At 42.1% G+C, this 22,584-nt stretch overlaps 1 protein-coding gene across 2 annotated transcripts; it reads right to left on the bottom strand.

Moving 5' to 3' along the window:
• Positions 1-298: 298 nt before the first annotated feature.
• FST (follistatin) lies at positions 299-6,501 on the bottom strand. 2 transcript variants are annotated; one of them, XM_010217341.2, is made up of 6 exons: positions 6,147-6,307; positions 4,076-4,267; positions 3,436-3,654; positions 2,849-3,073; positions 1,583-1,813; positions 299-842 (listed from the first exon to the last, which is right to left on the bottom strand). In XM_010217341.2, exons 1-6 carry the CDS (start codon positions 6,226-6,228, stop codon positions 760-762), a joined length of 1,032 nt encoding a protein of 343 aa, XP_010215643.1. In that variant the 5' UTR covers positions 6,229-6,307; the 3' UTR covers positions 299-759. The 2 variants fall into 2 exon arrangements, with proteins under 2 accessions (XP_010215643.1, XP_010215644.1); XM_010217342.2 differs by lacking the exon at positions 299-842 and adding an exon at positions 1,018-1,091 and having other exon boundaries at positions 6,147-6,501.
• Between the last annotated feature and the right edge of the window lie 16,083 nt (positions 6,502-22,584).

The following is a 22,584-nucleotide window of genomic DNA, read 5'->3' as shown; positions in this document are numbered from 1 at the left end:
TCTTAAAGGAAACACACGATAACACATTTATGCATGTTACAAAAAAAACCAATAAAATAAAAACTTTATTCTTATTACAATCAGCCATGTAGCTATTAACAACCTTCATAATCCGATTTCTTTGGGTCCAGAATGCTTATAGTACAGTATATGCTCAGCACACTGATCGTACACATACTTCAATACGTGATGTGAGCAGAAGTAGAGAAAAGTGAAGTGGAAGAAGTTTCCTTAAAGACCGCCTCACTGCACCGTGGAAGTATATTTAAGTCAGTTGCAACGCCTTTTGGTCAGTCAAGATTCCTTGTAAACAAAAACCCGAGGGATCTTTTATGTACAGAACCGGCAAGAAGAAAATCCAATAAATAAACAATAACAGAAACCGACATGCAAGTTTGTTAAAGTGGAAAAGAGTTAACATCAGTGAAACAAAGAGATGAGATCATGTGGGTAAGCTCTAAGGAATGGACTTTTATAGTTTACAGGAAAAAAAAAGAAAAGCTTTACTTTACAAGCAAGAGACCTCACAATAAATAACACTGCTCTTCCCGTAACGAATAAATTTCTTCAAAAAACAAGGTGTACAGTCAACCAGACATTTTATGTATAAATTATAAAACATGACACAGTATAAATAAATGTCTACGAGACTCAACTATATGTATACTTTTTTTCTCCCCAAAATAAATAAGCATACACTTATTTACAGTATGGACATTGATTTCGTGCCCAATGGCTGTTCCAATAGTGATGGAGGTTTTACCACTCTAGAATGGAAGATATAGGAAAGCTGTAGTCCTGGTCTTCATCTTCCTCTTCTTCCTCTGGGTCTTCATTAATGGCTAGATGGGGGAATACAGGGGAGCTGTTGTTTAAATAAGGACAACAACAGCGCAGAAGCAGCTCAGTGCATGTTTTCAAAGCCCTCTGAACAGCCATAATACAGCGTTGCATTTTATGCGACTTGTAGTAAGATGCTCTTTGGCATCTGCTGTTATGCAATAAGGTTTTTTTTTTTTATACATAATCTATGAAGTCATAACTGCAGAAAGTTCTGAAGAATCAATGGCTCAGGTTTTATTGGCAGATTCCTGAAATCAAATAAAAAGCGCTCTTGTGTTCTAGGTTTAACTGCTTTGTGCCCTTCATTCAAAGTTAGTAGAGGCAACTGTACTAAACCAGATGCCCATGCGCTACCATTAAGCTCATTCTGTTGGACAGAGTTAGAGTTTATCTGAGTGTTAATAAAGCAATCAGCAAAGCACACGAGAGCAAACAAATAAGCAAAAAATCACTAGAATTATGCTCCTGGGGCAACCCCTTTCTGATAAAGTGGCTTTTCCTTAAAATAGCCCCAAAACCCCAAGCTGAAAGCCAACCAATTGCTGGAGATCTATTTCATTTTATCAGTAACCAAAGGGTGTGCATGATATATTTGTACTTATATTGCATACGTTCCATATCTTGAATCTCTAAATTAAGCCTTTTTTATTATTATTATTTTTTAAAGGCGTACATCTTTATTACCTAGGGATTGCCTTCAGAAGCCTTAAAAGCCTGCAGAGTTAAAAACATCACTTACAGTTGCAGGATCCGGAGTGCTTCACTTCTAGCAGCACGCCCATGGAGCAGGCTGCCTCTTTCATGGCACACTCGCTAGGGTACGTAGTGTTGTCGCTGGCGCAGACTGCCTCGTCCGACTTGCTTTCAGGACATAGCTCATCACAGAGGGCGCACCGGCCTCTGCCAACCTTAAAATCCCATAAGCATTTCTTCCCAGCACTGCACTGAATATCTTCACAGGATTTGGCTTCTAAAAATACACACAGGATACTAGAGGTAAGTGAAAAGACAAGGGAAAAAAACAAAGCAGCCACAATCCTAGGGTCCTTTTCCTCCATGAACTCCGGAGACACAGCTCCAAGGCAGTAGATACCATGCAACCTGCTGGTTTTACTCTAGCCAGGAGCTCCTTGGGAAGCACTGCCTGCCTATGTGTGGGAGAGGGAATCGAGCCATGCCAAGAGAGCCTGGCCCTGGGAATGCAGCGTTGCGTTTGCATACGGTGCACATCCTTCCCTGCTTGGGCTGATAATCCCAGGAAACTCAGCTCCCCACAACATTGGTGCTGAATGCAGAATTTACCAACATATTCAGCTATTCTAAATCATTTACTTTTAAACCAAACCCCATAGAATTGTTATCTGCAAGATTAGAAAGTAAATTTACCTCAACTTCAGCCAACTAAAAGTACCCCAAGATTTCCCAGAGCCTCTCCCAGCAGTTTTGGGGAGCAGAAGTTTCCCCCGAGGTGCTTCCCTGTGACACTCAGACTTCACTCCCATTCCTTTCTGGGAAGCACAGTCATAATAGAAAATGTCAGGATGCACAAAGATGCACCAACTGTCTCCAAACTCTGCAGTATTTTTAAAGAGGGAAAAGTGATCAGATGTTTCCAATTAAGTTAAAGCAAGCTCTGCCAAGACCACTTGAAGACAATTGTTTCCAGGAAACCAGATCCACTGAATATCGAGACCTTGTTACACTGTGACCATGTCATCATCTATTTAATGGTGTGGGTACTTCTCCCCTGGAAACTAATATCAGCACCCACCCACACTGATAGCAAGAGAGGCAGGAATGGGCCCTCTGCTCCCTCTGCAAGCCGCGCTGGAGTGGAGATGCCCCTGACTCTCCTGTCTCCTGGAGGGGATACAAGCCCAGGTCATGGGAAATCTCCATCCTATGCCCAGCCACAACCTACATCCATCCAGTTTCACATGCAGTATCCCAAAAAGACTGAGCCAAGCAGCTCTCCCCACTCTTACCCTCCAATTGAGATACCTACTGATGCATTTTCCTTCATAGGCTAATCCAATGGAGCGGCCCAGGAGGCAGGTGGCTTTCCTCAGGTGGCAGGCGCTGGCGTAGGTTATGCCGTCATTCCCGCAGAGATACTGCTCAGGGGAGGTAGGCTCTGGGCAAATGCGGTTACATGTCACGCAGTAGGCGTTATTAGTCTGATCAACCACACAGGTGGAGCTGCCTGGACATAGAACATCCCTACAGGTCTCTGAAATAAAGGTGGAAAAATGCGCTGGTTAATAGGAGATCCCAGAGCCCAAACGAGGAGTGAATGAGTGACATAATGAGACAAGTGATTGGATAAGAGCCTGCAGCAGCTTTTGTCATCTAAAGGCTGCTGGAGGAAACCTTCCCATCTCGCGTTAGCTGGTAGGACACAAGTGCTGCTAGACTGTGGGGAGGTCTCACTCCAGCTACGTTCTTGTCTGTTGAGTGTGGTTTAGTTATTGTCTCCCAGCACTTGGAACATCGCTCTGGTTACTGCGGGGAAGTACGTCAGCTCCTCCTCCCTACACTCAGACACACACCCTTTGGCATTTGAGGGAGATCGGATTAGATTTGCAAACCTACTTTTGCATTTGCCCTGATACTGGACTTCAAGTTCGGGCTGTTCTTTACATCTGGCTTTGAGAAGGGCACACTCGTTCCTGTAGGTTTTCCCATCTAAGCCACACACGGGGCCCTTCCAAGTGATATTAGAGCAATCCGGAGCACAAACACACCGAGGTTTGTTCTTCTTGTTCATTTTACATTTCTTCCCAGGTCCACAGTCCACGTTCTCACATGTTTCTGATGGAAGGAAAGAGGCACCGCTTTAGTATGGAGTGTGCGGATCAGACTTCCTGTCAAAACTGCTTGCAAAAAAAAAAAAAAAAAAAAAAAAAAGAAAAGCCACTGCAACTCCAGGGTATAAAGAAAGACACTTTTTCCCCCAAGCAGAAGACAGAACTTGAGGAGGACTCTCCTCCCCAGGGAGGGCAGGGGAGAGGAGCTCACTGCCCTCCTCAGCCCTGGTGTGCACGGTGTGCAAGGAGCCATGCAGGAACGAAGTCCCCCCTTGCTGGTCCCAGGGCTGCTACAAGATGCATTTCCAGCCATCCACCCCCTGGTCCAGCCCCAGCTCCTCTGCACTCCTCCTCCTCACCACACCAGTCCCTGGGTGGCCTGATCCTCAGCGCAAGGCAGCCCACAAGCTCTCCCCCCGCCTCACCTTTGCATGGGATGCAGTTTGGGGCTCCCCCATTAAAAATCATCCACTTAAAAAGTGTGTTGTCGTTGACGTCTTCCTCTGTCCACGAAGTGGTCAGGCGCCCCGTCTTGCAGCACTCCTCCTTGCTGAGATCAGTTTTGTAGAGGACCTGGCAGCGGCCGTTCTTTGCCTGCCGGAGCCAGCAATTCCCAGCTGCAGGGGGGGCAGAGGGCGAGCGAGAGGGAGACACGCAGCCGTATCAGTGTCACTTACCAGTGACCCAGACAAAACACGTGCGCCTTGCATTGACTTTTACTAGACTGTTTACTTTTATTTGTCCCATTTCATAACCTGCAGCTACACTGGCCCACTTGGGAGTGCAGTTGGGGGGAAAAAAAAGCCTCCGCCCCGCCCCCCTGAAAAAAGAAAAAAATGATCAAAACAGAAGGAGGCAGTTTTCTTAGGTGTTTATTCCATATGTAGAGCAGAAGGAACACCGCCTGCATGTGACAGAGGCTTGAAAAGGATGTGCATTTAAAAGGGAATAAAAAGAAAATCGCGCTTGCAAATTCCTTCTCCTCCCCCTGCGCTCCCCTCCGCACGGCGGCTGCACAGCAGCATTGTTTTAGTGCTGCACGCAGTCCCAGTCCCAGCTCATTTTGCAATCTGCACGAATTGGGAACATTTGCTGTGAGCGAAGTCTTTCGAAATCCCCACATTTTGCTGCTTCTATTAACAAATGTCCTTCCTTTACTAAAATAAGTTAGCAAAGGTCTAACAAGAGTGAGCAGAGGACACAAAATGCAATGGCACAGAGACTAGCAGGGTCCCTACGGAGTTTTTAAAAATGATCAAACTGGAAAAGTTCTAGGTGTTGTCCCTCCTGCAAGCAATTCCAAGGAAAGTACACTGTCCTTAAACCGGATAGAAGGCTTTCTTCCTCTCCCTCTCTCTTTTTTTTTTTTTTTTAAACTATTATCCCTATTATTTGTGGAGTTAAGCCAAGAACATCAGTCCAAGCAACTCCCTCTTTTTTAGCTGGATAGTTTTGGTTGGGATGAGTCTCCTGTGAATAACCAATGTGACTTCTCCAGCAACTCAATACCAATTGATTCTGGTGCTAATCCAGTGAGGGCTCGATCCTGCCTCCTTACTCCAGTGGGGATTTACAGCAATGAGGGACCAGGATCAGCCATTCAAGAGGTCGCTGGGCACAGAGAAACATCATCTCCCCCTCCCCCAAATCACTGAACAAACAACGCCCTCTTAAAAAAAGTTTTGTATTTTACAGTTGCCTATGTTACAGTAACTTAAGCTCTGCTCAGTGTAAAAAAAAAAAAAAAAAAAAAAAAAAAAGAAGAAGAAAAAAAGATAAGCAATGGTAAGATATCCCTGTTACGGCTGGAACACGGTCGAGATAAAGGGGAAAAAAATCCCCAAAGTAAAAATCAATATTCTCTTGTGTCGAAAGAGGGCTCTTAAGAGTTGTCAGTATCAGGTTTGGGTTTGTTTTGTTTGCATGAAAAAAAAAAAAACTTATTTAATCATACTCTTCTTATTTAACCATATTCTTCAGTGCGGAAGAATTTACTACATAGTAACATTATTCATCAAAAAGAGGAGGGCGGGGGAATAAAATCCCAGCATTAGAGGAATGTCCGGAAAAATGACCACTATTGCTTTCTGAAAATGTCAGCTGTAATAGTGGGGCTCCCCATCACCACTTCTCCTTCCGTCAGGCAGGCGAGATAAAAATCGCAGCTAAATTACCAGCAAACTTTGAGCACTCATTCGAAATCCGACACTAGGAAAGTTCCCTGGCGATGCTGCCGCTCATTCATGCTGCATAATAACAGCAAGTACCGAGAAACATCCTCGTCTGTCCCCTGTGCGAAGACCCGAGCAGAAGGAAGTCTAAGTGACACCTCGGCTCAGAGCAGCCCTGTGCCCCCAGCTAACTTCAATCCTGTTGCACCTTGGAGAGGGACGCCTGAGCACCGCAGCCCCAAAGCCAGAAAAAAAAAAAAGAAAAAAAAAGAAAAAGAAAAAAGAAATATATAAAGGTATATGGGAATAAGCAGCGTGCTCTTACCCTGCACCGTGTGGTCGTCCATGCAGTGGCAGAGGAGCAGGAGGAGCAGGAGCACGGCGGGCTGGCCTCTCCGCTGTGCCATGCTGAGCGTGGCGGGGAGCGGGCGCGGGGGGAGCAGGCAGAGGAGCCGCCGCCGCGCTAGTCAATGAACGTCAGGCGCCGAATGCAGCCTCGCCTTAAATCTATACGGGGGTCTTAGCTGTCTGCGGTGGGCGGTCTCCGAGTGTGTGTGTGTGTCTGCTCGGGGGTGGGGAGATTTAAAAAGTTCAGCGTGAATCAGGTGACATTTTCCACCTTCTGGGAGCCCGCTCCAATTAGGCGCTCTAGGTGCGCGCACGCAGAGAGGCGCGCACAGGGGGGCGCACCGGGCGCGCGCCCCCCCGCCCCCGCGCCAGCCCCGAGCCCGCCCCGCGCAGCCGCCGGAGCCGCCTGCGCGGAGCGGCCGCGGCCGCGGAGCCGCCCGCGCGCGGAGGAGGCACCCGCGGCGGTCCCGGCGCGGAGGGAGCCCCTTTCCACCCCCCCCCCGCCTCGCCCCGCTCCGCGCTGCGCAGGGGTGCGGAGGGGAGCCCGCCCGCCAGCCTGCTCCGCCGCTAGTAATAAATCCCGCACCTCCGGCGGCGGGAGGCGGCCGCACATCCCGCTCGGCGGGACTTGTCTGAGAGAGGGGAAAAAAAAAAGAAAAAAGAAAACAGAAAAAAAAAATCCAACCAAGAACACCAACCCCGAACCAAGTAAAAGAAAAAAAAAACCACCCAAAACAAATAAAAGTTGAATACCTAGGGTATGCCCGAGTGACAGCCTTTTCACTGGGAGCCCAGGAGGACGAGACGGGAATGGGGGCGACGTAGGCGGTCTCCTTTCAGAATCAGAGAAGATTGCAACATCGATAATGAACTTCTAGGGCACTAGTTTATTAAGTACAGTCTGGCATTATTCTCCCCTTAGAAAAGTTGGCGGTCTCTCATTTATAACATTTTTTGGCACCGCTGAATGAAACTGAGTAGGCGATATTTCCTTTTATACAAAACGATTACTTAACGGAAAATGGTATTGTTTATTCAAAAGCTGCCTTTTTAATTTCGATTCTTTCGCTTTTCTGAGCCACCAAAGCACAACAGACTGCGAAGTATGCAGACAGGAATTCCCGGACACCGCCGGGTCAGGGCACGGTGCGCGCAGCGCTCCGCGCCCGCGGCCCGGCCCGCCCCCACCCCCCCCCGTGCGCACCGCCCCCTCCCCCCCCGACCCGCCCGCCCCCTCCCCACAACTGCAAATAACTCAGTGATAACAGATTTTTTTCCACCAACTGCAGGAGATAGTGCTAATCTTTTAATAAAAGATCCCATTACAATGGGATCTGTCTGGACAGACTATAATAGATCCAGAAATACAGCCGTGCTAATATTAGAAGACAGTTGTTTGGGTGCCTCAGCCCGGGCCCTGGTCCTGCTTTGAAAATGGGCATGAATCACAATGTCCCTCCGTGCCACCTGCAGTCACACACATTAAGAAGCAGACTGGTAAATGACTGACCTCCTCGCTGCGTTCTCTCTCTCTCTCTCTTTTTTTTTTTGTTATTATTATTATGATCACCGTCCCGAGCGCCCGGGCATTCCGCGCGCTGCAGAAGCTCCACATCCTTCTTAAGCCGTCCCCAAACCGGTGCCACTCTCTCCCTGCCCGCCTCTCCCGCGGGCCGCGCTCATGCGGGGGCGCGTGGTGCCCTCTAATGGCAGATGCCTTTAACGCCCGCGAGCGGAGCGGCCGCGGCCGCGCAGGGGGCTGCGGGCGGGCGGGCGCTGCCCCCCGGCACCCCGGCTCCCGGGGGGCAGGGGCCTCCCGAGCCCCCCGACCCTGCGCGGCGGGAGCCCGCGGGGCCGCCCCGTCCAGCCGCCCCCGCCGCCGCCGGGGCCGCTGTATAACATTGGCCCCTTATTATTTCGGTAATAATTGGCCAACGCCGTGTTTATCTTGACGATGTTTTCAATTATAGAGGGGCATTTTGGGGCCGTTTTCCTGGAAATGAGATGCCGGATGGGTCGATACCGTTTGCACATGTGCTTCATGCGTGCATCATCAGGAGATCAATATGATTGCGCTGGTATGGAGATTTGTATCACACCTGTTCTCTGACATCACATGGAAACAGCTGCTGCTTCTTTTATTGTTTTTTTTTCTTTTTTCTTTTTTAAATGCTAAATATTGGGTTTGTGTGTAACAATATGTTGGGGATATATTGTATAATCAGAAATGCTTTCTTCTTTTTATCTGTGTGCCTCCATAACTCCCCCACCCCTTTCTGCTTTGCCAACAATCACATTTAAATTACCAAAAAACAATAGAGTCAATCTGTAACTGAATTGTCAGGCAGCACACAAAAAGAGTGTTGTTCTCAGCCTGACAGGTTTTAGAACTTCTTTCTACCAAGAAGTGTATGCATTTTAATATATGTTTTTGGATGTGAATCCAGTCTTTGCAGCTGGCCCTGATCTTGGAATAATAAAGCCTTTTAAAAAAAACCCTGTGCACTAGCATCTCAAATTTTCAGAAAGTTCAGATTTAACTCTCAATTTACATAAAATGTGTGCCTTTGTCCTATCGCTAATGTAGCTGTAGCTACAACAGACTCAATAACCAAAAATATTGAGTGACTGGTCTCTGAGGAAAATTGCAGCAAAACTGGGGGTAGAAAGAAAAAAATAAACCCCAAGTGTAACTTTTTGTTACATTTGGTATTGTCATACCTATATACACACCTTCACATATATGTATAGGTATGTGTATATAAATAAATATTTCTATATTGGGGATACTTGTTTTGTGGTGTGATAATTCAATATTCATTGTATTAGCATGATTATTTTCTTTTACTCTTTCCCCCTCAGTGCATGATCTCTCAACAGAGGAGCTGGCACTCTGTACCAAGAATGGGCCACATCTGGACTCCTTCTTCTATATGGAGCGTGTCTGCATGAACATTTTTGAGAATGTGTATAGGACAAACAAAGCTGATTGCTTGGAAATGATCTGGATTTGTGGCTAGAGAAAATTTGGAGGCCTGCTCTGACATTTCCATTCCTAAAATTCAAGAGAGAGGAAAAGGTTTCAGATAGGATCCAATTGCGATGGGATGTGTGCATCATATGCTGCGGTCTTGAATTCAGCTGGCTTCCCCTACAGAGTTAAGCTCAAATAAAGGTAGGACGTCCCCTTCTGGCAGGAGAAAAAACTCGTTAGACTCCTTTACCCCCACCTGATCGCTCTGGCTAGCACAAAAACAGAGGCCCACTTCTGAACATGTGCAGTTTTACAAAAGTTCCCGTCTTTCACATCTCAAACTTAAGGACTTTTCTAAGCATCCTTACATGCTTCCATTTTATGAGCTTTCGTTCATTGCAGGGGAGTTTCCTCAAACATTATTTTCTGCTGTAGAATTTCATGTACTGTTTCTCAGAGAAAAGTGACAAAACTTGCTGGATTACAAAGATTCATTTCTTGATTTGGCCAAGACTTTCTCATGAAAAACAAGGAGAGCTCTTGATGATACTAAGCCTCAAAATGTATTAACTAAGTTAGAGCATATACTTCATCCAAGTAGTGGATACATGTACTATTACACTGAGTAATACTACATATTATGCTGAGTTCAGACACACAAGTGAGGCTATTATATGTAGAACTTATATTACATGCTATTGGTAGGAGCTGTATTTAAGAGATGAAAGCAAGTTTATTGAAGTTATTTTTTCTTTAAGTTGTCTCCCAAATTCACGACTGTTTTGAGATAGTGAGCTGAATTAGAAAAATAACAAGAATTTTACCTGATAAATACAACGGGCAAAAATTGCCAGGGGAATATAAATTTGTTCACCAGTAAGTATTTGGCAAGTCAAATGTGAAAAGTTATCATCACCTTTGACCAAGACAGCTGGAAGCTTCTTTGTGATTTGAATCTTCTCCCTGTGGTTTTGTGGAAGGAAGGAACTGAGCATGGCCAGCAAGTCCTCTTGTAGGTAACTAATGTGCAGTCTTAATAATCCACCCTATGGCATCAGACTGCCTGGAGGGCACCCCAAAAGTTTATATATGTGGTATAAGTCGAATTCATCCCTTTCTGACATTTTATTTGTAACTCTGTGAACCATAACAAAAGCTCTGCAGTTTGGTGTTTACTTTCACCTTGTTGTAGGCCGTAGTAGGACAGAAATTTTTTCTGTGTTGTCAATACCACAAACCGGCACTGAGGAAAGTGCTGCAGGCCTTGTTTTCAGTATCCATTGCAAACAGCATGCAATGTGATAACGCTAGACTTAACGCATGAGTGAAGTGAAAACTGTGACAGGTTGCTAAACAAGTTACAAAAGCTTTTCATTATAATAAGCCAAGATGAATGTACAAAATAAGAGGAAAAAAATGTAAGGAAAAAGACCATTAACTATCTGATGAAAGTAAGTGAAAAATGATTAAAAATTATACTGTTCTATTTTCTGTACTGTTCTGTTCATTCGATCATTCTGTTCATACTGTTCTCATTCCTGTGTAAAGGCACAAGAAGTGGCATAGTGACAGGGAGCTGGGCAAGAGCAAAGCTGTGAAATGGAATGGCTCCTAGACAACCATTTAAGCTTTTGCAATATTAAGCTACTCTTAGGATGTCCTCAGTCATGTACTAAGTGCAAAATGGCTTTTACCCAGTTTCTTACCGGCAAATTGCCTTTTCTACTTCCGCAGCTCTGCCAAACAGAGCCAGGCCACAACTGGTGATATAATTTCAAACCTGTGATTTTAAAACTACAGGTGAGGAGCACAGTGCTTTGGTGGGGTTATGTGTGGTTATTGTACTTGTAAGGTCTGGAACATTTTGTGTGGCAGATTTCAAAAGACAAGTCAGTCGGCAATCAGTTGCAGGTGGAAAAGACTAGGAGACTAAATGCAAGATTTGGGTAAGGATGGATAGTTTGTAAATAACTACTGTGAAAATTCAATTGATTTTTTGCTATTACTTTATTTTTCTTTTTGTTAGCTTGATTCTATTAAAGTTAATGCAGGAGGCATTTTTGACTCACCAGGTAAGTGGAAACACATTTTCTAGTCCAAAAATGTCTTTGTTTGACTGTGGATCTTGGCCTGCAGCTTAAATGGAAGAAAAATCATTGTTGAGAGCAATATCCACAGCCAACTGTGAAAAGCTCAATATAGCGTGGCAAAAGGGGTAATAAATGGACAAGTTCTGGCTCATTGCATATACGTGGCGGTGTGCTGAATCTTGTTTTTAGACTGAGAGAGTACGTACTTGTGTACGTCAAAGCTACAGCCTTGTTAGGGACAGGTCATTAACTTCTTATTGTGAGGTTTGTATTTACTTTATTGCCCATCAAGAAAGAGGATGAGTTTTAATGGTTTGCTTTCAGAGATTAATGGAACCAAATGGATTTTAGAATGCTGTTTAGTCAATGGCAACTTATTAGAACATTATCATCATTGCCCTACATAGTACATGTGATAAACTGCAAATGTCACCTTCTAGTACTGTGTTACAGATACGGGTGCGTATAGAGCATGTGAGAGAAGAAAGGAAATAGAACCCACAACAGAAATACGACATGAACCAGCCTAACTGTAGCAAAGAGTTTAGGAAAAGCCAGAGTTAAGGCCATGGAAGCAAAGATATTTTTCCCACAGTTGTGATGATCTTCTTTATTTTTATGAATAGAAAGGAAGTAGCTCATGATTATTCCGATACCTTTATTTTTTTTTCTTTTGTACTGGAATAACAACATCAGGATGCCCTTACTGTTAAAATGTATTTTTATTTCAAGACTTTCTAGAACATCAGATGTATTAGAACACTTTTTAGGTCACCAGAGTCTTCTTCTCAGTCCACTAAAAAGTACATTTCTGTTATCGTATAAGAAATAGTGAATTTGCAAAATGATTTTTTAATTCAAATTAAAGGCATTAAGTTATATTAAGTAAATGGCATCGCAAGTAACTCTGTAGGCTTAAGTCTATATTCTGCAGCGAACAGCAGTGATATTTGTGGGCCTTCAACAACAAACTTATTTTATATTATTTTGCAGTTAGATTTTTATGGATTAAATAGGACTGAAATTATTAGATAATGGTATGGGAAGGAAAAAAGCCTGTGGCAATTTATGCCCTCTCTTGTGACCTATTGCATACATTTTTTTTCTTTTTTTTTGCGTGGAGGCCATGCATGAACTGCAGAGAGGCTGCTGGTACCACATCACATAGTTGTCTACTTCTAGCAGTACGAAACTGATTTGCTTATGTCATTTCACTCCTACTCCAAGCAGGGGTCTAGGGAAAGCCTGCTGGCTCCAAGTCTGTACACTAAATTTACCAGTTCACATGGGCTTTCTTCCACAGTTTGCTAAGATGTGACTTGAAGAGCCTGAAAAACACTGTCAATCCTTAGAAAGTTCCCTTTCTTCTTGACTGTCTGGGAAAAGATCTATCTTGAGAGCAGAACAGATCATGCATTTTCTGTGCCCTGGAGAGACAGTTCAGCTGGGCAGTTTGCAGGACAGTGCTGTGTATGTGATCCCAAGGCAGGGACTTCTGCTTCCCCAGGATGGGCTAGCGCCTGCACCTCCTCCAGCTCCGAGACCCTGCACTGCTGTGGGAGCAGGAAGAGGGTGCAGAGAGAGAAGTTATGGAAGCAGAATGAGGTTTTAGTCATTTTCTCACACACACTGCCTATCCTAGCGGGCCTTCATCTCCTGCTCCAGAGGTGCAAGTGATGTGGCACCAAATTTGCCAAATCTGGGTACACTAGGACCTTACAAATGACATTAGATGCTATGTTTAGGCAATGGAATAAAGCACTAAGTGATCTAGCCAAAGGCATATGATTGTGGAATAACAAAGTAAAAAAACAAATCCAAGCTGGATGAGTTCAGTCTCCACTGGGCCATTCTTTCTAGTTGCTGTGGTACTTTATCTCATTTACACCTGCAAAAGTTCATGGACCAGTCTCATGCCCCTGCCCCAACATGAAATGATAAAGAAGAGTTATTAAAAAACAAATTGCTTCATGAATGCATTATAAAATCATGACTCTGTCTGTATTATGTGATTCTGTTTCACCTGTATTTATTACATTTAGTATTGAATGGTGCATTAAGAAAAAAAAAAAAAAGACTTACATATAGGTGATCAAATATTTCCGCAGACTTGAAACTATCTTAGACTCACTCATGGGGATCCTTCTGCTTTCTTCCATTTTCAGACAGTGATTTGGCCAAGATTCCATGTATTCCTTATCTCTAGCTCCACAGTTTTACTTTAATTGCAGAATCATCAATACATAAAGTTGTAAAATCCCCATTTCCTCTCTAAATTCTACCTACTTCCAGTCCCTCAACACACTCATTGGCCATATCCGGCTGAGCATCCTTCCTAGGATCCAAAAGGAAATTCTGCCGAGAAGGTGGCTTAGTCTCCTTCCAGCTGCAGTAAGACAGCTTTGTATACAAAGGAGACCATCTTGGGCAATTTAAAAAGTTGTAGTTGTTCAAAATTAATCATTCAGATCATTTAAACTCATTCTAAGCTGAGTGTGTGAGTCAGAATATGGATGAACAGAGAAAATATATCCGGGTGAGACCGAGCAGACCTTTGTTTCTCTATCATGACAGCAGTAACGGGGAACTAAAGGATGTTTCTGTTCTTCTCACTCTTCTCACCTGTGATTCTTGTGAGCTTTTACGTGCAATGATTGCTTGTCTTAGTAAACTACAGTACTGCCAAATATATGAGTATTGCGAAGTTTGATTAAGACTAAGTGAGACTAAGTAAAGAGAACTGTGTTATTTTTCTTTCCTCTTTTCTTTTTTTCTGAGATTATGGTCACATTTTCAAGCTTTTCTGCAAAACAATGACATGTATCCAACAATTAAAAATAAAAAAAACATAAAAAAAGAAAACTGAGAATCTAATATAATGCCTTGATTGCAATAGACAGTTTTAAGAAGAACATCAAATTTCTCGTTGATATAAACAAAAGAATTTCCATCTATTGCTGCTAAACTAGACCTTCAAGCTATGAGGCTCTGTTGGCCGTAAAAGATCTCAAAGCAGAATAGCAAAAGTGGCCTACTTTATGGAAATATGAGTGTCAGAGAGAGAGAGATTTTCTCATATTCATTTTACAGAAATGTAAGATGTTTTGGTGGGGAAGCAGAGGAGAGGGAGGGGGAGGAGAAATATGCAGAGGTAAATAATTGAGTTTAAAAACCGAAGTATTTTAATTCAAAATAACGTTAACAACAAACTGATGTCTACAGAGAATTCATAAAATAAGAGAGACCTCTTGAGGACTAAGCATGAATTCCATTAGCTCTTTTTTTCTTAGACATCTTTGATTTCTGTGTTGCTTACTCACCATTGGTAAACAACAAAAAAACAAAACAAAACAAAAAACAAAACAAAACAAAAACAGCGGAATGGAAAGCATTCAAGGTAAGACCAAATTGACATCCACAGGTTGGAAAAAAAATGAATGAGCAAGTGAATGCTTTACCCACAAAATTTTGAGGCATGCTTTAGTAACCTGCTGTTAGGAAAACACAAGTCCTTAAAATAATTAATTCTGAGGTCTGTTAGAGATGGGTGTCTTTTAAGGCTGAAGGCATCACAAATCTGGACAATACGAGAGACAAGGAGACAGGTATCAGACTTTGTGTGCTATGTGGCTCAAAACTCAGCAACCCAAAATTCAATACTGCAAGTGAGCAACTGTCTCTTTTGAGAAAAGTGGCTTTCTTGAAACATAATTTGCAATGTCGACTTACAAATAAAATAAAAGTGGTATTTCTATCCCGTCTTGTTTAAGGATGTACGTGATTTTTACAATTGTTTTAAAGCTTCTTAAATATTTTGTTAAGATATATTCATCATTGTTATCTTACAACAGGACATTACATGCATGTAATTTTTATAATTTTCTTATAGGATTGCACTTTGACTCATCATACTTGAAAAAGAAATCCAAAGGATACTTGGAGCATCTCAGAAACTGATTCATAGTTGTTTTACTGAATACATTGGTTAAATCCGGGACAAAATCAACACAAGTTAAATAAAAAGAAAACTTGTCACAAAGATGAATGGCCAGATACATGTCTGGGTAAGGGGGGAGAAGGTAGAGAGCAGAGGAATATTTGCAATTAGTGTTTTTTTCTTTAATATTTTGATATTTTGCCTAAATTGAGAGGATGTTTGTGATTCAATTACAGCAATGTCCTTTTAGGGCCAGAACTAAGATCATATTCCAGTCTGATCTTTCTTTTTTGAGTATTCCTATTGGTAGTGGTGATGTCTATTATTAGACCAGAATCCATTTCTTTCTTATTTATGCAGCTATTATGCACAGCCTGTTATTTCAGACAAGTTCTTCTGCAAAAATTCATTTTTGTTGCTCATATTGTGAATGTGCACTACCTTTAAAAATAGTAGTTATTTGGCATGGCAGAGGGGAACACGAAACATTATTTAGCATCTTTGTTGTATTAATGCCTTGCAGCCAGGTAAGTTTTCTTGTTCCCCATGTAGCAAGATCTAAGAAAGACTTGGAGTGGTAACTTTGAAGACTTTAAACAAAGACTAGGAAAATATGCGAAAGATAGAGGTTTATGCTTCATAAGTTGTTTCTTTATCAAGAACTAGTGGTAAAAAGTAGGACTGTAGCCCTTTATTTGGGAAATTAAAATTACCCTTACGCTGTGGGAGAATACATTGGCCACAGCCTGTTGCTGCTGCTGCTTAGGCTTGTCCTTGGATCATAACCCTCTAGTGGAACTGAATGGCATTTCACCTGCTTGTCACAAATGTCTCAGGGGTCTGTCACGGGGATGCTCCCCATGCATCGCTCCCGACATGCCTGAGGTCTGTCTCTCTGAAAACTTGCACAGAAGAACAGATGTTCACCAAGCAAAGCTAGGTGAACACTGCCAGTATGTTCCTTGAGGGAGTAATCCTGCCAAGGTCCCTGGGAACGTGAGGTCTAAGACACATGCTGCCCTCTCAGACGTTCTGCCTTTGCCCAGGTAATTCATTTCACATCAAGGACTACCCTGGTTGCTCTCACTCTTTGCTCCCTCATCCAGCCTTTCTGGTTTTGCTTTTGGCTACTAGGTTTTGCTGGCAATTCCCTGGTAGTGGAGAAAATAGAAAATAGAAAACTGTTATTAATCTAGATTCACTGTAAAGTAAGCAAATAAAAATCATATGCAGAGATTCCACAGATGAAAAGTCACTTTCTTTTCTCTTTTCTCTTCTCTCTTCTCTTCTCTTCTCTTCTTCTCTTCTCTTCTCTTCTCTTCTCTTCTCTTCTCTTCTCTTCTTCTCTTCTCTTCTCTCTCTTCTCCTTCCTCTTCTCTTCTCTCTCTCTCCTCTCTCTCCTTCCCTCTCCTTCCCTCTCTCCTTCCCCTTCCCTTCCTCCCCTTCCCTCCCTTCCCCTTTCCTTTCCTTTCCTTTCCTTTCCTTTCCTTTTCCTCTTCCTTTCCTTTCCTTTCCTTTCCTTTCCTATTCCTTTCCTTTCCTTTCCTTTCCTTTTCCCTTTCCTTTCTTCCTTTCCTTTTCCTTTCCTTTCTTTCCTTTCCTTCCTTTCCTTTCCTTTCCTTTCCTTTCCTTTCCTTTCCTTTCCTTTCCTTTCCTTTCCTCTCCTCTCCTCTCCTCTCCTCTCCTCTCCTCTCCTCTCCTCTCCTCTCCTCTCCTCTCCTCTCCTCTCCTCTCCTCTCCTCTCCTCTCCTCTCCTCTCCTCTCCTCTCCTCTCCTCTCCTCTCCTCTCCTCTCCTCTCCTCTCCTCTCCTCTCCTCTCCTCTCCTCTCTCTCTCCTCTCCTCTCCTCTCCTCTCCTCTCCTCTCCTCTCCTCTCCTCTCCTCTCCTCTCCTCTCCTCTCCTCTCCTCTCCTCTCCTCTCCTCTTTTTCTTTTTCTTTTTCTGGGGAGATGAGTAAAGTTTCATACTCAAGATCATGAAATAAGTAAGTCCCTTTTAAACTGGATTTAGCTGCTCTTGGAATCCTTTCTCCCAAGTATTGCATCAGATGACTGTTTCAAACTGTGATCACATGTTATTTTGTTCCTGACATGGCTTCCTTTCTCCAGGTAACTGCACTAAGGAAAGCTGAAATTAGGGAGTAATTGTTACCAGTGACTGTATATGTTAACTGCCACTGAATTTAAAGGGATTATTTATGCCGTCAGAAACAGATGAAAAAAAAAAACAGTTTTTATTTCTTACTGACCTTCAATATCTTAATTTTTAAAGCACTTTTCAAGAATACCTTCAGGATTCCTTTCTTAATGGATAAGATATTGCATATAAGTGGACCAAGATTTATTGTTAAGATTAGTTTGCAAAGAGGAAAGATGGACTTGAGGTAAAAATAGAACATAGCAGTTGGAAAATCTCTAGTATTCTTTCTTGTGTCATCCTAAGAAACTCGTCTCATTTATCTTGTTCGAGGTCACTGTAAATTTACAGCAATGATAATAATATACTTGGTTGTTGTAATCTGAGTGTAATTCTGAATGAGATATTTGGCCTGGGCTATTTTTAAGCTCTTTGTGAAATATAGAATGTGCACAAGGCAGTTGATAATTTAAATCTTGGGTTGATAACCTGTGTACAGGAAGACCTATAGATGTGTTCTGTTGGTGTTGGAATGAAAAACCCTCTCTGGAGAGAGGAGGAACATACTGTCCCTCAACAGCGTACAGTCTCTTCCATCACATCCTAACGGTTCTGATGACCCATGCTGAGAGAGAGAATGAAATGTTTCTGTTTCATCACTTTTTTCCCTCAATACCTGCCAACTCTGGGACAGGAGAAGTGGAGAAAGACAGATATCTGTGCAGCTGGGAGCGCAAGCCAACTGTGTGGAGATGTGCAGTAGCTTCTCTTGTGAACCCTGAAATCAAGAATGAGTGTCCCTGCAAGCAGGTGCATCTCTCTTACTGATGTTTTTACCCATACTAGATCTGTTGTTACCAGTTGTAGCCAGTTGCTACCTCTCCCATTTGATGATGTCTTCAGCTCTTTCTCCTTTCCAGCTGAGAGACCTGTGCCAGCTTTCTGCAGGACTTTGTCATTGTATCTAGCTTAGGTCGGTGCTTTCACATTTCAAGGAAGCCTTGCAAAGAAGCTGTGTGATTTGTTTTTATCACTGGTTCAAGCTCTGGGTTGGTCAACAGATAAAAATATACAAGACACTTAGTCAATGAGCAGACTTTACAGGTGCAATACACAGCCACGCATGACAATTAAAATTAACATTTCACCAAGTCTTAGCCACCTATATTTTTCATTAAGCAGAACTTGTAAAGGGCCTTGCGGAAACACCATCTGCTAATTTCCAATAAAACTGCAAATGCCATGGAAACTTTCTGCTGTTTGTTCTCTGTTGAAATGGCTTCAGTGCTAAATGCTAAACCCAAGGCAATTCTAGCTTTGATCCAGATTTGAATGGAATGAGTTGTTTATGTTGCTCTGAAGTTTATGGACTGCTTTTCTTTCCTATGCAAGTTAATGGAGAAAAACTACTACAACCTGAACTTCTCCTTTGTGCTTTCCAGACCATGTGACGTATCTTCTACAGGATTGTTCCTCGTACTTTTAATAATGACTCTTTGTGATATTTATAAACATCCTAGGAGGTTCCACTTCCTGATTACTTACATGATAATTATACAAAAACAAACCACCTAGGTCTAGCACAGGGCCAAGATACAGTATGCCAGCTGAGTATACTGGAGTAAAAGCAATGACTCATTTACAGACCTGTTCTCCATAGTCATTTATAAACAAAAGAAAAAAAAAAACATTGTCAAGGAAATAGTGGTTAAATGGATTTTCATAATCCTTTCTAGGTAGAACCACATGGGATACATTAATCCCAGAAAATCCCAGAAAGGACATGCAATATTTTAGTATGGTGAATCATACATGAGAAGAACCAGGGCACCCTGTTGCATTATCCTTCTTTTCTTATTTTTTCCTTTTTTTTTTTTTTCTTTTTTTTCTGGATATGTGTACAATTTTCCTTTATCTTATGGAGTTTAGTCTGAGTGGCTCAAGAATGGGACATTAATTGTGCTTCAGAGTTAACGAGAATGCTTTAAGTTGTGAAGAGAACTGCTTCAGATATTGCAGAGTAATTTTTACAGAGAAATTAAAGCATGATTGTCTTCCTTGGAGTAGTTGTATAAATTAAGTTCATGAGACTACTCACATGAGTAAGGTGAGAAATATTTGACCCATGATCTTACATATCAAATATCTTTATATATTATTAACCATCTATAAAATTGGACATAAAAATGTGACTTGTTAATGCCAAACTTATGTCATGTGGAACAGGAAGAGAAAGAACAGAGTCTTTTCTATATGGTTTGTCAAGACCTTTTTCAATAAACTTGTAAGTGGCCCATGGCCATAGGTGCAGATTATAAATTAGCTTGGAGGCAGGTGTTTCCGTGCCTGCAAGGGAACTAGTGCCAACATGTAGTCACAGACTATATCCACAACATTCACACTAAAAGTATGTGCCAGTGCTTGCAATAGACAACAAATGGAAGTAAGCTTATGATGCTGGAACAAATTTCCTATCTACTGAAATTTAGACTGGAACTGTAAATACTACAGCTGGAAGATTGTTTTTGATCTCTGCCACCATTAAGATTCCCATCTCAGATGTTTTACTTGCAATAGTTGTAATAGTTGTTTCAAAATGTAAAAGCATAAAAGACACAGTGATTACTTCTCTCTTCCCTTTGTTCCTCTCTCTCTCTTATCCACAGATGCACACACACAAAGATAAAAGATAAAAGAAAAGAAAGAAATTTCAGGTCTTTATCTGGGGCATGGAAAGGACCATACTGAGTTGGTGGGTGTCTCAGTGCAGCAGCCTATCTTTGACAGAGATTACCTATGCCAGAAGCATTAAGAAGGTCCAAGAAACCGCAGATAGATAAATATGGAATAATGTGACCACAGGGAAGATTCTTTGTTGTAGTAGTCAGTTAGTGATCAACTCTGTGACTGGAACATGTGCATCTATACTCTCTCTCTCTTAAAGAAAAAATGTAGTCTGTCTGTCTTATGTAACTGCAGAAGTTTTGACCTGCCATAGAGTTTAAGCCGTTTGAATCCTGTTAAATTCTTTGCCTAGGTTTTTATCTTGAAGTAGTGACTTTAACACTTGAGTAAAGCAGTTCTTTTCATCACTAGTAAAAGTACCTCCTATTTTGATGGAAATATGAATTGGAAACATATAATTTTGGACCACAGCACTTTAGATTCTTATCTCTGATCATTTCCAATATCAGATTCTCCAGAAAGGAGTATGGAAATATATTTAATGTACTGCACAAAATGTTGGAGTACTAACTGGAAACATTCAGAGTGCTTGGCAGAGCTGCACAGGGTGAGTTGCTCTTCATCAGCCCCTCTTCCTGTACCTCAAGTCCCTCGCAGCGCCCCATGCTCTCCCGGGGCACAGAGCAAGGTCCTTTGGAGAGCAGCTGTCCTCCTTGGCAGCCCGAGATCATCCAGGGCTGTGTGAAGCCGCAAGAAGCTGGGTGGGAGATACAGCCTGGGGACACAACTTGCTCCTCCATCCTCTCCCCTCCTAGGTGAGCAGAAGGTACTTGCCAGGGGGCCATAAACTATCAAAATGCCTCACTTGGGGCTGTGTTATAGCAGTGTTTCCTTTTTGACATTTAAAATGTGTTGCCTTTTAAATTTAATTGTCTCCTTGTTGTTTTATAAGGACAAAAAGTAAATAAGATTATTCTTGTTTGTTATGGGATTGCCTAGTGACCATCTGTGAGCCTCACTGTGGTAGCCATGGTTCAAATTTAGAGTAATAGACAGTTCCTAATTCTAATATCTTAACAACTAATTAAGACCAGGCAGATGAAGGGTAAGAAAACTAGCAGAAAACACAAGCAAAACATTCATTTTACATCCTTCATACCATTTTATTTTACGCTATATGCTTGCACCGTGGTTACTGGTTTTATTTATTTCTCAACTAAATAGTACAAACATTTTGAGACTACAGAGTCCTTCTTATGGCTGTAACATATTTATCAGCTGTCTCCAGTCACTTTCTATTTCTGTTAAATCAGTGCTGAGGTGAAGTAACATTTAACATAACATTTAACATGAGGATGTATCACTGATTTGCATAATAGCATTCAAAATTTATCGGTATTATTCCTTATTACTTGTGACCAATGCAGCTGGAACAGATGTTTCCCCTGAGCTGTATACAGTGACATCTAACTATTTTTCTTGAGCATACAAGCAGTGCAGAAGTAGTTCATATCATACTTGCCATTGTATATTACTTCCCGAATTAATGTAGTGATATTATTTATTATCTGTTCATGTTCTGCAGAAAGAGAAAAGGTATGTTTTCCCATGCTTGGCTCTATACATGGGGGTGGTGAAAGGTTTCCCCATTGTAAGACTATGAAAATCTGGCCTTTCTGACTCGTGTATTATTGAAACTTTTCTTTGTTGAGTTTTTGGGTATGATGCAGTTTTGAAAAGCTAGGAATGGCTGGAGAGAGCCAGGACTTGGAAAGTTGTGTAATTGTTACATACTCCTCATCTTTCACCGGTAGCCTTATCCACAAAGTGCAATTATGCATGAGCTAAGCACTTGGTAGCTGAATTCTACCACTTCCCTTTCCCTTTTCTGGAGCTCTGCCTGAAGCATACTCAGTCACATTTTATAACTTGATAGACTTTAGCCAGTAGTTCCTGAGGCTAATGAAGCCATTCCTAAGGATAATGAACCAGACCAAATGTATTTAGTCTTGAGGATTTTGCTGTGACACATTCACATGACTCTGTCCTGCCCCCTCCCATCCCAAAGCAGATAATAAAATAACAGACAAGAAACACTTGGGGAATAGTTGCATCTGCAGAAATTTAGGATATGTAGTTACCCAAGTACTATAGTTTGTAGAATATTTGTTGTCACCATATTTGTGCTTTTAATTTTTTTTGTGAGTGCTTTTGTGCATCAAAATGGTTTACTAAGAAAATTAATATTGCTGCATGCTGTCTTATGCCTTGTAGCCAACCAGCAGAATCATATGTCTGCTAGTGCACCTGCATATACTCTTTATTTTATGTTTTGAGGCATGAAAAGGAACCATTCTGTGGTATCCCATATTGAGACGTATGGAGCTGGCTTCAAGGCAATACAGACCTGTATGAAATGAGAAAGTTTGAGGGCTTTGTGAACTTTTATGGAGGATCAGAAGAAAGCTGTTTGGCACAGGTGTTTCTGTAATTGTGATACACTGGAAAAATTCAGAGTGTTCAAGGGCACTTATCCTGTGGCTACAGCTGTTCTAACTCATACTTCTGCATGGATGATGTGGTGTTTTAGTGTT

The sequence above is a fragment of the Tinamus guttatus genome, unplaced genomic scaffold (assembly GCF_059628265.1).
Source record: "Tinamus guttatus ecotype Peru unplaced genomic scaffold, ASM5962826v1 Tinamus_guttatus_pri_ptg000444l, whole genome shotgun sequence".
NCBI classification, from domain to species: Eukaryota; Metazoa; Chordata; class Aves; order Tinamiformes; family Tinamidae; genus Tinamus; species Tinamus guttatus.
This window is presented reverse-complemented; position numbering and strand designations above follow the sequence as displayed.

Coding starts and splice junctions, on each gene's coding strand:
- FST (XM_010217341.2), bottom strand. CDS start 6,228: ATGGCACAGCGGAGAGGCCAGCCCGCCGTGCTCCTGCTCCTCCTGCTC. Junction 3,655..4,075: donor AAACTGCATCCCATGCAAAG/GTGAGGCGGGGG, acceptor TCCTTCCATCAG/AAACATGTGAGAACGTGGAC. Junction 3,074..3,435: donor GTATCAGGGCAAATGCAAAA/GTAGGTTTGCAA, acceptor CCTTTATTTCAG/AGACCTGTAGGGATGTTCTA.